Source organism: Aythya ferina, assembly GCF_964211825.1.
Source record: "Aythya ferina genome assembly, chromosome: 1".
Taxonomy (NCBI): Eukaryota; Metazoa; Chordata; class Aves; order Anseriformes; family Anatidae; genus Aythya; species Aythya ferina.
Window position 1 is genome coordinate 68,825,720 of NC_140296.1, and position 15,142 is coordinate 68,840,861.

At 34.2% G+C, this 15,142-nt stretch overlaps 1 protein-coding gene across 1 annotated transcript in view; it reads left to right on the forward strand.

The window, feature by feature from the left end:
* The window catches only part of VWA3B (von Willebrand factor A domain containing 3B), a 70,584-nt gene that overhangs the window by 24,920 nt on the left and 30,522 nt on the right, over positions 1-15,142 (forward strand). The window contains exons 10-17 of the mRNA XM_084536055.1: positions 1,668-1,855; positions 2,530-2,684; positions 4,703-4,841; positions 6,274-6,405; positions 9,527-9,625; positions 11,378-11,560; positions 12,845-12,972; positions 14,467-14,654. Of these exons, the coding sequence (XP_084392181.1) occupies positions 1,668-1,855; positions 2,530-2,684; positions 4,703-4,841; positions 6,274-6,405; positions 9,527-9,625; positions 11,378-11,560; positions 12,845-12,972; positions 14,467-14,654 (1,212 nt within the window). The remainder of the gene's footprint in view (positions 1-1,667; positions 1,856-2,529; positions 2,685-4,702; positions 4,842-6,273; positions 6,406-9,526; positions 9,626-11,377; positions 11,561-12,844; positions 12,973-14,466; positions 14,655-15,142) is intronic.

Genomic DNA, 15,142 nt, shown 5'->3' on the forward strand with positions numbered 1-15,142 from the left:
CCACGCTTGTTGTCCTAAGGACCACAAACAACCAGAAAGCAAATGTTTGTCTACAGTCTCAGGATCTCCACACTTGTCAGTGTAGCTGCATCTAAACAAAGCAAAAGTTTATACCACCTAGATATCTGAAAGTAGTGTAAGAAAATATAGTCACCTTGCTATAAGACCCTACTGAGCTAGTGATGAGTGACTGCAGAGCCCTTTATACAATTACCTTTATACAGAGGTGTGCAGTGCCCAACCTTAAGACTGCCCTTAGAAAATTTCTGAAACAACACAGTGTGAAAAGGGTAAGCATGAGAACAGTCATAAGAGGTCAGACAAAAAATATCCTGTTTCTTGCAGTATCCGTAACAAATGGTAGAAGGAGTGTGTAAACTAAAGAATATATGAAGATGGTACACCGGTGATTTGTGGCTTAGGATAGATGGTACAAAATTCAGCCTCTGAAAAGGCAATATATTGTGGAAAAACACAGCCAAATCACTTCCAGAAATACTGTAGTTTGCCTTTTACTCTAAATAGTCTTCACTGAAAAGGAACGTTAGTCTATGTTCTTAACTGTATTTTCATTTATATCTTACATTGTTTCATTTTCTCAAATGATTCTCCTCAAAGTTGGACATCTTATACTGAATCTTTTATGGCATTTTGTACTTCAACAGTTAAGTCAATATTTGTATGATCCAGAATATTCCTTCTATGTGTTGATTCTGTAGCTATGTATATTTTAAATTCTCTGTCAGATGGGTTTGTACCAGTTATAAAAGAATTTGTTGCAAAGAATTGCCCAATATAGAAAAAACAAACAAAGAAAAATAACTCCACCACCACAACAACAAAATCACAACAAAGTAGATATTAAAAATGGGTCAGAAATATCGACCCACTCCAGAGCTGTCAGTAGAAGTGTAATGAGTTCAGAGCAATGTGTGAACTTTAGCAGCTCTCTGTCGATCATATGAGTTTTAATCTTGACAAAACTTAGATGATAAGGTTGGCACAGGAGCATGGTTCTGCTATAGGTAACTCTCTGCCAAAGTTAAAATATCTGCTCCAAAACCTGAAGGTGTGAAAGCTCCTTAACAGGCCAAATATGACAAAAGGTATTTTCCTTCATCTTTTGCTAACCATTCTTACTCTATTTTTCTCCTCCTTCCAGCTACCCTTGGGCAAATCTATAACAGAAAACTTGAGTGCAGTCAGACAAAGTGTTGGGGGAAAAAAAAGGAAATTGATAATTAGAGCCAATAATATGCTAGGCAGTCTTAGTGACATTTATATCTTCTTATGCAGTGTATAATACTGTATTTTAAGTTTGAAGAATATCTAGGCATTTATTATTATTTATTTCTCATGGCCTAATCACTTTTTATTGCTTTCAAAACTATGTGTTGATGGTCACATGCAATACCAAAAAAGTTTAGGTGCAATTCTAAGCAAGAATTTAGGATTTAGAATTTAGTCAGACTTCTTCCATAAATATGACAATTTTGACCCCAGTATTGTAGCCTGTTGAAAATAACATATCCAAAATGAACCATATTATGCATGAGTTATTTGTTTTATTTTTATTTTTTATTTATATTTTGTTATATTTTTATTTCTATCATGTTTTATTTGTATTAATACTTTATTTTATTTATATTTTTTATTTATAACCAAAGATGATCATCCAATAGAAAAGCATAAATATGATGAATATTTGACTTCTGAGGAGTGGTTGCAGAGGTATGGCTTGAAAGCTCAGAAGCTCACACTGTATGATGCACTTGCTGATTGTACTTTTCGCCATGCGGATGGGATTGTTGACATCAAAACTAAACCAGAGGACGAATCTTCACAAACTGATGCTGTGAGTAGTGTTAGTTTTCCCTCAGTGCCTGTGAATTGTCTTTTTTTTTTTTTCTTTTCTTTTTGGTTATTTTTTTAAAACTTGAAATATTGATTGAAAGCTGAATTTATGACAGAGTGCATGGTCTGTTGGATTTTTTTTTTTTTTTTCTATAAAGTCAGTTTATTTGTGGAAGGAGACAAATATGGTAAAAACTGTTTCAAAGGGCTATTTGAAAATGACTTCCTCCTGGTCCACATATACTCTGCAGGGAAGAATCAGGCCTGACTTAAGCAATGCCTTATTTTCCTCTCTTTTATGTGGGGTAGGGCAAAGGCTCCTTGTCATTTTCATTTTCCTTAGAAGTGCTGGTCTCCACTGCTCCAACACTTGCAGGTCTTTAAGCAAATTTGAACTATTTTTTCTTAACTGTTTGTTTTTCTCAAGCTCTACCATTGTAAGTAACTGTTCAGTAAGCTTCCGTTCTTGCAAGCTACAAGAATAAAATCAGTTTCTATTGACTTGTGCTGGAAGCAGATTCCATGACCACCCTATTCTGTGTCCGTTTCTGCACCTGTTCATTTGCAACAAGGCCGTACCTTTGAAGTTTGTTTACTAAATATTGTAGGGCATAGCAAAAAAAAAAAAAATAATATATATATCTTGGAACTGAAACCTGTTTTTCTTGCCTGTAGGAGACAAAGAGGAAAGTAATTCATGCAAAATACTGTGACAAGTTTGTACATACCTTCTGGAAAGATGGATCTGTAGTTCATGTATATGTTACTACAGAAAAGTATAAGCGGTATGAAGAGAAAATGAGGACTGCTCTCAGACAAGTGGAAGGAAGGTTAGTGTTCTGTCACACAAAAACATTTTGTGTTATTTCATGAGTGTTAAAATGTTTGACATTTCCTGTCATAATAAGCTGAAGTAGTTGGTACATTGCCAGTAGCAGTATTAAGCCAGAAATCCATTCGTGTGTAAGATTTCGTGTGTAAGTCTTTAAAAGACGTTTAGATGTAGAGCTTAGGGATATGGTTTAGTGGGGACTGCTAGCATTAGGTCAGAGGTTGGACTCGATGATCTTGAGGTCTCTTCCAACCTAGAAGAAAACCGATGAGCAGTATCTTTTATTCTCCTTCTTTAGCACAAAGACAAAAGTCAGTCAGCACATTGTAGAAATACTTTTGGCAGTGGCAAAAAGTATTGGAACTTAGGGTACATTGGAACAAGGCAGAGAACTTCCAGAGTTGTTCATCCTGCCCACCTAGGAATCCCTTGTGATACCTCTAGCACCAAGTAGCATCTATTGGCTTGTGCCCATATTGATAATGGTTATCTGCCTTTTCTCCAATTTTGTGTTGAAGAAAACAAGTTTGATCAAGGTTAAGACATGAGCTAACCATTAAGTAACACCTATGATCAGAAGTTCAGTGCTCAAGTTAGTTTTGCTTTTCTTTAGTCATATAGATGCACTCTGAGATTCTGTAGGATGGCTGCAAAAAAAAAACATAGGCCATTAGAGGGTCTGATTCCTCTGTCCTAAAGACGTCCTTAAGTAAATCAGATTGAATTGTGACCCATTTCTGTGCTGTCTGGAAAGAAAGTTTTGGCTAATTTCAAAGTGGATATCTCCATTATAGATTACATAATTCCTAGGTTTTGTATCTACATTAGGATGAGAAGGAAACATTCAAAATAGAGATTGTAGATTCAAAAGGAAGAGTAAATATTGCCCTGTGTTTTGTATATTAGGACAATGAGATGTCTCACTGAAAAAAGCAGGATGTGAACTTTTGTTTTACTACAGCTTCTCTATCAGAATATAATAGCCTGAATATATTTAGCAGGGTCAAACAGAGTTTTGTTGTTCATTTTAATTTATCTTCATCTTGCTGTATTTAGGATAACATTAACATGGTTAACATGCAGTGAAAGGAAAATTTGAGGTATGGCTTTGTTGTGTTTATAAAATCCAAGCCAAGGTCATGTGTTTGATGTTTAAAAAGGTTCACCTCATTGTTAAAAAGTCTTGGTAGACTTCATCAAACACTTTGGGGAAAATAACTAATGGTAAAATAGCTGTCAGTAGTGAATGTAGTAGGATCTTTTTACTTTCTGTGATATAGTTTTTTAAACCTCTGTGGGAGATGAGTAATATTTTTCCCAGGGCCATTATATTCTGTCTGCTAAAATGCCTGTGTTTCAGAGTAGTCAAGTAGTTTATGAATCTCAAGGGAAATTAGATTTGGACCTGTTGCAGCTGTTACTAAGGAAATGTTGTTGTACACAACTGTATGTATGCACGTATTTAGCTGGCAGGCATGCGTAAATCCTGTTTAAAATGTAAAACTCAGTCTGTGTTTAAGGCCCTGGGTCAACACGGCATTGAAGCATCTGTGTTGTATTAAGACTCTTTAAAGTGCTCAAGTTGCTTGCAGAATAGGTTCTCAAGTGGTTTCCTGAAAAGGGAAGTGTATTAGCAGATGCTTAAATGATTTCTTGAGTTCAGACTGGAGAACAGTTACAGAGGCAATAGTTATAGGTACTTCCTCATGGGATTTGCTAGCTCAAACTACTGTATAATTGACATTATACATATTGACATTATACTCTTTTTTTTTGTGAGTGTGTTTTTTGTTCATCTCCAGATCCCCATTGAAATTAGAAAATAAAAATATCTTGCATTGTTATGTAGTGATAGATGACTGGTTCATCAAGGCCAACATACTGCTCGTGACAGGGATGAACAACAGCATTTAAACAACAGGACTAGAAAATACAGCAGTGATAAAAGATCCTTTCTGTTAGATGCTGATACACAGTGCTCCCAAGATCTTACATATTTTTTTTTTCCTTGCCCAGAATTAAGTGGCTTCAACAAGGAAGCAGAGGGCTCTTTGGGAATGTGTTTGAAGATGATGTCTATATTCTTATTGATACATCCCAGTCTATGAAGGACAAGCTGCCACTGGTGAAGGAGAAAATATTTCAGCTCATACAGGTTTGATGAAGTGATGATTTTGAAAACTGTTGAGTATTTTAGAGTAGGCTGACATTTTCTGGATGGTTGTTACCCTATCTGTCTATCTATCAATCAGTTTTTAATTTATTTTGAAATGGTTTTCCAAAATCATCAGCTTTATAAAGGTATTTTGATTTTTCTTGGTGTGCCACTTTTTTAGTTTATGTTTTCTATTCTTCTTTCAATCTTTTTTTTTTTTTTTTTTTTTTTTTTTCTTGTACATCTGTAAAAATGTTTGAAAGAAACCTGGAGAAAATGTTAAAAATGAAAATGGCTTAAACAGTTTTTGTGTCCCTCAAGCCAACTCACTCCTAAAAAAAATAATAATATTTCTTTTTCATTTATTTTAAGCAGTGTCATCTGATTCCACTGGAATGTTGTGATTTGTAATATGTATTTCATACTGTGACATTAGAGGGTGTAGAGCATTTCAAGCTTGCTTGCATCTTACAGAGTCACTCAGATCTTTTCTAAGTGACTTGCAAAGTGCAGAAATAGCTTGGAAGCAGTGAGTACTTGAAGACACACCTGAAATGACTTTATCCCACCTAGTTTTAGAAATCTACAATGATATCACCTGAGCTTTGAGAGAAACAGGTACTGTTAAAACATGGTTCATCTTGATTTTTTCAGATTTGAAAGAAATAACCAACAAATGTGCCATCAGTCTGGCACGGATAGCAGTCATTAGTAGGGCTAAAAATATTAAAACTGTAATAGGTTTTTGAGCTGTGTGTAAGTGATAGGATGTAGTATGATGTGGTCCATTTCTGTGGCACTAGATCAGCCTAGAAAATGATTAGATGCTGTGCCAGAAGTTGTCACAGGACTGCACAGAAATGGTGGAGTGAAAGAGTCCAGGCTCTGGAAGTTTTACAGGCTTGCACAAAACTTTCACTCCTTGTAACTTTGGTCCAAAAGCAACTTCAGCAAATTCTCAGTTCTCTTTTGCTGTCCTAGTTCCCCTTGCCAGTGTCTGGCATTTGATTCTTGTTCTTCTCCTCTAAATGATGTCTTATTTTGATTCTGATTTCAAATTCCTTTGTTAAACAGTCAAAATATTTTCCTTATACCAAAGTTAATACCTAGTTTCCTCTCTCTTTTTCTCTCTTTCTCTCTCTTTCTCTTTCTTTCTCTCTCTTTCTCTCCTAGACATTTGCTGTTCAAATAGCTTGAGAAATATGAGTAGATGTAGATTAGCATGTGGAAGTTAAATTATCTTAATAATTGCATGCAGTAATTGTCTGTCTTGTTATGTCTCTCTATGTGCCACAACTGAACATTACTGTAATTTATTGTAATGATATAATCAACTGTATATGAGTTAAAACAAGTCTTACTGGTCAGTATTTCAGGATACAAGTATCCTTTCTTTCAACACTGAGTAAAAATCAGGTTTTGTCTCTTGCAGGAGCAATTGAGACACAAAAAGAGATTTAATTTTGTGAAATTTAGTGCCCAAGCAGTGGCCTGGCGGGAGAAACTTGCTGAAGTTAATGAGGAGAATTTGCAAGATGCCTGGCTTTGGATAAAAGGACTAGAGGTAACATGGAAGCTAATTATCATGCAGCGTGTTAGTACAAAGTTGTGTTTGTGTTTTCTCTTTCTGTATGGTTGGGGTATTTCTGGATTTGACTCGAGTAAGCTGAAAATATAGAGGATATATATTTAGTAGATCCAAGTACAACCTATTATCTGTCAGTTATAATATTTTAACTGTGGACCAGTTCATAAGATCGTATTAATCCAGTTTACAGTATGCTACATTTAACAGCCACAATGCACGCATTGGCCAGTTTGATTTCTTTAGGAACCGTGATGGTGCTCTCAGACCCTGGGTCTAAACTTGTCACTCTTGTTGCAGAGGTGCCGCTGCCTTGGTGAGGGCTGTAGCTTGTAGACTCACAGCTCAGAGGTGATACAGGAAACTGTTTGGCTGCCAGCTGGTGGTCATGAGATGGAGGAGCATTTCTAGTCCCTTTTGGTGCCTAGATAGACAGCTGACTTTAAACTTCACAGGAACATGAGAACAAGCATACTCAGACCAAGCATCTGTCTGCAGTCAAGTCAAGCATTTCTGCCCAATATTCTTTCTCTGACAGTGGCCACACCTAAGGGTTTTCTCTGCAATAGAATAGAAATGCTTATAGTCAGCCCCAGACAGGCACCAGGTGACTGTAGCTGTCAGCTGCTCTAGGACTAGTTATTGTGTCGAATGTGGACAGCAATATTACCAGGGGTGGACTGAAAGTCAGTCATGTAAAAGTAAAAATATATCCAATGTTAAGTTTTCTGACACACAAAAAAAACCCACCCATATGTTTATATAATAAAACTCATCAGCATTATGACAGCTCTTCATTAGACTTAATGATGAAATTCCTGAGGGTGAGGGAATTGGGGAAGGTAATTATTATTAGCTTTTACCAATTATTATTGGGGAAACTCTGAAACTGCAAAGCAAGATAAAGAAGTTTGTATTCTCAGAAAACGATAACAGGCAAATGCATGCAGAAAATAAAGTGTTGGTGTGGCCTCACTGAGTAGCTGGTGAATACTTACAGCTGAGGTTAGTAAACTTAATTTTACTGCCTTCCTTCAGACTTTAAAAATTGGATCTGTTTAAGCCATATGACATGGTACAGCATCACTTCCTAATACTTTGAATTAGTATAATTTGAAACCGTCTTGTATGTGTTCAAGAATGGGCTTTTCATCGCTATTAACTGAATTTTTGAATTGTTGGTAATTGTTGAATAAATTTCCTTTTATGTGTTCAGATCTAGATATCTGAAAATATCTAGGGTGTCTGACATCTGCTGCTGACCTTTTAGTCTATATAAAGCAGCACAGGCTTTAAAGAGATCAGAAAGCTGGCTTGACAGTGAAGCTGAAATGAACAGAAGATCACCGTGGAATATTAATCAAAGTATATTCTTTGATCTTGTTTTATACACGTTGATCCCAGGATGCTGAATTAGGAAGCTGAGCTGTAAACACAAACCGACTGTTCCTTAAAAAACCTTTTGGGGTAATCATATTTAAAATTTGAAGGGTGATTATGCCATGTAATTGAAGTGTGTCAACTTTTTTTAAACAATGATAAAGACTGCTTTTTAACAGTAACTATTAAGAAATCTAACAGTTTTTATCATAAGGTAGTCTTTTCTCTCACATCATCAGCATCCGCAGTATTTTCCCATGATATAGCAGTTGTTTTGTTTCAAATCAGAACAAAGCCATGTAACATTATTGAAAAGAGTCAAGATGAACAATTTACACATAATTACAGGTGATGCGTGACTTGAACTTTATAATGCTTACTAAAATATTGGAAATAATAGATACATTTGACACAAAGCAACTGGCTCAGACTGATTATTTTGCATAAGTAGGTACTGTTAAGAGATTTTTGTGGATTAGTAAATAGGATTATGAAGCATCTGAACTGTTGTGTTGCCTGGCACATACCGTGTTACACTGGCACATACCATGTCACTCCCAGAGTGTACCTCCTATTCCATTTCATCTGCTTTACCTTTACCCATTCCAATGAAACTTTCCTGGAGGGATGGACTAGGAATAGTTTTAACACAATTAATGAGACTGAAGGAATAATGTTATATCCTAATGTATTTTTGCATGTATGAGTTGATGTTAGTGATATATATTTATCTTATGTACTGTATTAAACATGTGGATCCCGAGTGTCTTCTTGCTTAAACCACTACAATCCCTGCTGCCATCAAGAAAAGTAGTTAAGTATTATGCTAAAACAGACTTGTATATTTTCAGGGATATTGCTTGGACCCTATTAAAAGAATGACTTGATAAAACAGTTTTGCACACTGGTAAAACCTTACTTTTCCCTTAAGTTTGGAAGGTTTTGTAGATTGCTTGAAATGTCTGAAAAGTGGAAATCTGAAGATGTAAATTGTATTTTTTTTTGTGGTTTCTGTCAGATGTGAAATGCATTTTAGTCAATTTAGAGTGGCATTTAGTCTAAAAAGAAAAAAAGATTTTGAGCATTACATAAGTGAATGGCACAAATTACTCAAATATGATTTTTTAGGGGCCACGGCATTGTTTTATTATGTATTTTTGTTGTTGTTATAGCCAACTTTTGTGCTAAAAAACAAATGATACTTAGATTGATGGATTGAGAGAGTAACTGGGCAATAAATGTTCAGAAAACCAGGAAGTCCTTTACCTATTTTTGAGAAACTCATTTGTGGAGCTTTTGAATCATTTGATTATGTAAAATAAGTATTTCAAGTGAGTGCAATGAGTTGATATTCAGGAGCAGTAGCAGGAAAATGTAATAGAATTTATCTTTTATCTTACTTCTTTCTCTCTCTTTACAGTATTTTAGTGATTGCACTTCCTTCTACAGCTCATATTTCTGTTGCTCAGCATTTTGTTTATGTGTGTTTGCATAAGTACTGAATACCAATTTGGTACCTATTCACACTACTTTGACACTTGCTTTGATTTTTCTAGCCATTTGACTTAAATATTTTCAACATATCATTACTCATTTTGGTTCATATCATTACTCATTTTGGTTCCCCTTGAATCAGTATGCTGTCATTATGAATTTAAGAACACAAAGAACTAGTAGTATTTATAACTGTTTCTTTGTCTATTTGTTTTTGGTATCTTAGGTTGGAAGTTCCACAAATACACTCAGAGCTCTCCAGATTGCTCTTGCTGATGCTGACACACAGGCTATTTATCTCTTGACTGACGGGAGACCTGACCAGGTATTTCTGAAATAAGAATACAGAAACTGGAGCAGTGTGGTGCTACAGTGATAGTGTCAGAAGGCTGAAGCAAATTGTATGAGATGACTATCATATCTTCCGAGCAGAGTCTCTTGGAGGATGTCATAAAATTTAAAAATTGTATTTGAGATACGTGCTGTTTGAGAAAGGCTTTGATTCGAACCCTTCTCCCACAGTCCAGTCTTTGATGCATGAAAACGCATGACATTTCTAACTAGTTGTTTTAAGAATCTGGTCATTGATGAAACATGAAGGATGTATCTTGATATCTAAGCTTAGCATTTGTATTAAAACTTGTTTCTAATGTAGTACAAATCTCTCTCATGAAATAAATAAATAAATAAAAGACGATCCCTTAATATGGTTGAATTTAAATATTAAAACTACACAGCATGCAGTGAGTGTCATTTTTAAAAGACGTTATTCGCTCATGAAAATTTAACTTTGTTTAAATGGTAGATATCAAGTAAAATCCTGACTTGACTTAGGTAAACAGCTGGGCTGCAAGGCACATAAAATTAATTACGGAGCAGTACATTGCAGAAATAATACTATGATAAAGAATAAAAGTATTAAAAGCTCACTTTGCTTTCTGTTTTGCTTTTCTTAATAAAAGGAGAGTGGCCCAGGAGGAAGAAGAGTAGATTTATATTCTTCAAAGTGATTTGAATATCAAAATATAAACTTGATTTAAATTAGCATATGAGACTTTGACTTACATGTTTTAATTTTGTTTTTATTTTTAGTTTTAATCTTTGATCTTTTCTAAAGGCAAGTTGATTGTTATTGGCTAACACATTAAAATTTAGCAGTTTACAACTGAATAAAATCTTTGTACTGTTGGGCACTTTTACAAACTAGCAGCATACATTCATATTTTATTAAAGATTTCTCTGGCTTAATGTACACTTAGATTCCTCATTTAAATATTTTTATTATCAGCAATTAATTAATATGTATTTGTAACCTATTTAATAATGGCTTTTATGACATAATTTTTAAAATGTTTTTTTTTTTTTTTTTTTTTGAGGGAAAGTGCAAAATGATTGAGAATGCATTCATTTTTAAAGTTCAATAAATAGATATATTAAAAATATCAGGAAAAAGCTAAATTTTTCAAGATATATGACAGTTTTTTGAACAACTAGAGTATTATCAGAATTTAGAGAACTGACTCATTAATTTCTTGTTTGAAAGATTGCCAGATCCAGAACATTTATAGAAACGGCAGATATACTTTCTCATCTGAGTTTTATATCTTTATTGGAAGAGGAGTGTTAGGTTTCCTCTTTTCTCAGCCTCTCTTTTCTTTTCTGGTATTGAAACAACTTGTCATTGAACTAAGTTGGCTTAATAAAAATATCAACTGATCTTTTCCAGTTATATACATATAAACACCAATTAATTATAAACACCAATTAATTAGTTTAATTTCCTTTACTTGAATAATTTACTTTAGAACTTGAGAAACAGATTGTGATGATTATAATTTAAATTTTATTTTATTAGTGTCCTGTGCTTTAATGCATTACTCGTGTTTCAAATTCAGTTTTAAATGAGCTTATTTTGTATAATTATGAAATAATCTGTATAAAATGCATGCTTCTAACTGATCTATATCTATCTGTCTCTAAGCAACAGAATGGCTAATTACATTATTACAAATTCTCCTTATTTTGATATGTATAGTTTTAGATTCCACTAGTTTCATATAACTTTTTTATTTTTCAGCCCCCTCAAATAATTTTGGCTCAAGTACAGCTTCATCGTAAAATTCCCATTCATACTGTATCCTTCAACTGTGATGATACAGAAGCTAATAAATTTTTGAATGAACTATCTACTGAGACAGGGGGACGTTTTCATTATTACAATATTTATTCGACTGACCCTGATGGTGCAAAGTCTATTATTGTGAGTATTTTAAAATACATAGGTTCGATTCTTACTGCTATTGTAGGAACCATGGGACTGACATTATTACAATTTCACGGTACAATAGATTATTTAGAAAGTAATGAGTTTGCCATTTTTGTTTATGAAATTTTGTTAGATCACAACAACAACAACCCCCCCCCAAATATAATGCAGATTACATTTGTAATGCTGCTGTTGATAAAACAAAACAAAACAAAACTGCCAAAGACAAAAACCAAAACAACAATAACGAACAAAAAAATATATAGACAAAATTAATCTCTGGAAGAAGTACATGATCTCTGTTGTCGCAAAAACAAATTACTGTTGAAAATGAAACTGTTTTTTGTATCCTCCTAATGAGTAAGAAAAATGCAGGGATGAATTTTGCTGAAAGTTTGCTCTACAGTAGCCACTGGGGAGAGACCTATGATGAGTAAAATTACTAAGATAACAGTGTCCTATCAAGTGTAACTAATGAGCTCAATCTAACAATTCCCAGAAGGAAATTTTTGAATGGACTAACAGAAATACCCATTTAAAGCATATTCTTTTTATAACTAAAGTTAACACTCAGTTAATTAGTTCCAAAATTTTAGAAAATGGTGGTAGTGGAACCATGAGAACAACCGAGAAAAAGACAGTAGCAGGCACTTTAGAACTTTGTAGAAGAACGAAGAAGAAGGAAGATGTGAAAATACTCCTACTCTTGGAAGATATTGGAGAGTGTACTGGCCAATTTAGGTGATGCTGCTGATGTGGAGTATTCACATGCTCTGCACATGTTGGAAAGGAGGGTCTAGAGTCCGTGTTGGCCGTGTCCAGCCTTTTGACCCTGTGAGAGTTGTATGGGGATCACCTTTGGAATTCTTTCCTGTTTCCTCCTGTAGTCCAAATTCCTGGTCAGTTCAGTTCCAACATTTACTTGAAGACTATAGTTCTTCACGTTTTTCAGGGACAGAATGTGATACAGCTGTGATTTGTAGAGTGACAGAGTGACAGAATGAAACTTTTTATAATAGATGTACCTTACATTATTATCTTTTTTTTTTTTTCTATAAATTCTATATTTTCTATAAATATACATACAGAAAGTGGGCAAAACAAATGTTGGGTTAGGAAATGGGAAGACTACCTGAAAAAATATACAAAATCATGCAGCTATCCTAACTGAGTCATTATTCAATATTATTATCCGAGCTTGCATAGTTTCAGGTCAGTTCAGAAATGAAATATGCTTAGGAGTAATTGTAATAAGGTATTTGATTTTCTCTTTGATAGAGTGAAGACATACATCTTTTAAAACAAGAGATTGAGCAGGGAGAAAAAGATCTAGAGAAAGTGAAGACCTTTCATACTGAATGTCTGATGATGGATTGTTATAAAGAAGAAAATGATTCAGAGAATAGGTATGTTCTCATACTGCTATTAGGCTAGTAAGAGATAGGAGCTATCTGTTACGTTTCTTCTTTTTCATTGTCTCGCATTTTTAATCTCTGACACTCTCCTCTTTTAAAAAGAAAGATTGATTTTTTAAAGAAACAGTTACATAAATGGAAAAGAAAAGCCTGGAAAAACATACTAATAACTGTGATGCCTGAAACTGGAACAAAGTGACAGGTAGTTTCAAATTATTTGGAATAATTAAAGCAAAGAGGTGAAAATATTTTACTCTCTCTAGCACAGGGCAAAGTTGTTCCCTCTGTTTTAGGAAATTCAATAAAAATTATTGTCCTATTGGTAGAGTTGGCTTAGTACTACATGACTAGATTACCACTCATTGGAATAAGCTGACTGAAACATAAATTGCTTAGGAATGTTTTTGTTTAAAAGATGGTTGGTTTGGTTGGCAAACACCTTGGATGAAACTCAGCTTATTCTGTCCGCATTTTTGATCTTACATTGTATGTCTGTATGTTCATGCCATATTTCTCTCTGTTTTTTTATCAAAAGATAAGTAATCTCATTAAAAGTAGTTCCATGTTCAGCATCAGTTGAAAAGCTTGTTTAAAATGTCACAGTGCCAAGCATGACAGTTCAAACAGAGGTTCTTCCACAGCATAGTGGAGGCAGACACCTGGGCCATTGCAGAAGAGTTTGCAGCATGGCTAATTATGCTGAGTTTCTGTCTGAGGAGCAAAGACAGACCTGGATTCAAACATTAAGTGAGTTGTATAGGAGCACAGTGTTAGTAAAAAGGAAGGAATAGCTTGCCTGGTGCCTCATTTATCTGTACAAAAATATAGTACAAAGACAAAAAGTACATTGAAAGTATTCAGCTTTATAAGACAGGGATCTCTTAAAAACAGTAAGTTAATATAAATGTGCTTAAGTAAATTAAAAGTGCAGTGTCCTGTGGAATGATTTAGTACGTATAGAAGATGAGGTAGTCTGTTCCATATAAAAATGTAGGTGTTTATTTCAGAATTTATGTACTTTATTTTTCACTACTGTAGTGAAAAATATTTATATATTTATTTTTCACTACAGTAGTGAAAAATAAAGTACATATATATATATATATATATATATATATGTCAGCTACTTTCATTGCTGTTAGTAGGTCTGTTCTTTCTCCACAGAATTCAAAGTGGCTATTAGCGATCATTCTGATGTCTGACTAAAAATATATGTGAGGGTGTTGCCTTCGAAGTGATAAACATTTTTTAAAATAGACTAAAGAATGACTTTTAAATTGGTCAAAAAACTAACAGTAATTTAACCTCCTTTGAGCTTCTCTTTGAAATGCAGACTAGGACGACAGAGAAAATATTTTGCACTGTTTAAACATTTGAAATGTCTATTTAATTTTTTTGTAGACTTCAACTTAGCATTTTTTTAAACAGTGATATCATATGCTTGGAGGTATTTACTGCTTGTTTCTTCTCATTGTCACTTACAAGCAGTAATCAGAAGCAAACACACACTGTGTCTTCTGTAAATGAACATGTTGAAGAGTTCGACACTACCCTTAGCAGTAGGCCATGCTGTGCTTCACAAGAGCCAGCACCGAGTCCACTTCGATGTATGGTAGATGCCTGGCAAACCGCCGGTGACAGTCCAGCCCGAAGGAAGAAAGCATTATTTGCAGGTATGACTAAAACGAATTGTAGTTTTTAGAATTTATCCACTAACTTGAAAACATTCTGTTGACAATAGAAGAAAGCATCCCTTGTAGGAACAAATGGAGCCTTTGATGAAGCTTCAAAAAAACAATCTTTCTGAAATTCTAATATTTGTCATTTTTACTTTTTCCCATCTTAGTTGACTCAAATGAACAGACAAATGTCTGCTCATTTATGTTTCATCATATTCCCTGCAATGAAAGATTAAACCATTTTGACAAAAAATTATAAAACCTCTGTAAGCAGTTTGTTAACAGTAGATATTAAACCCTTATTTCTTTTTATCTTAAATAGTACATTGTTGGTGAGACTGAAGAGCTGATCTATGTTTCACTAGTTAACAACATTACTTATGGTAACTTCTCTTTACTACAATAACAGTACTATTCCTCTTTGAAATATTCTTTCTATGCAGTCTTCATCCTTGGGAAAGCACAAAGTACAAACTAGTGCT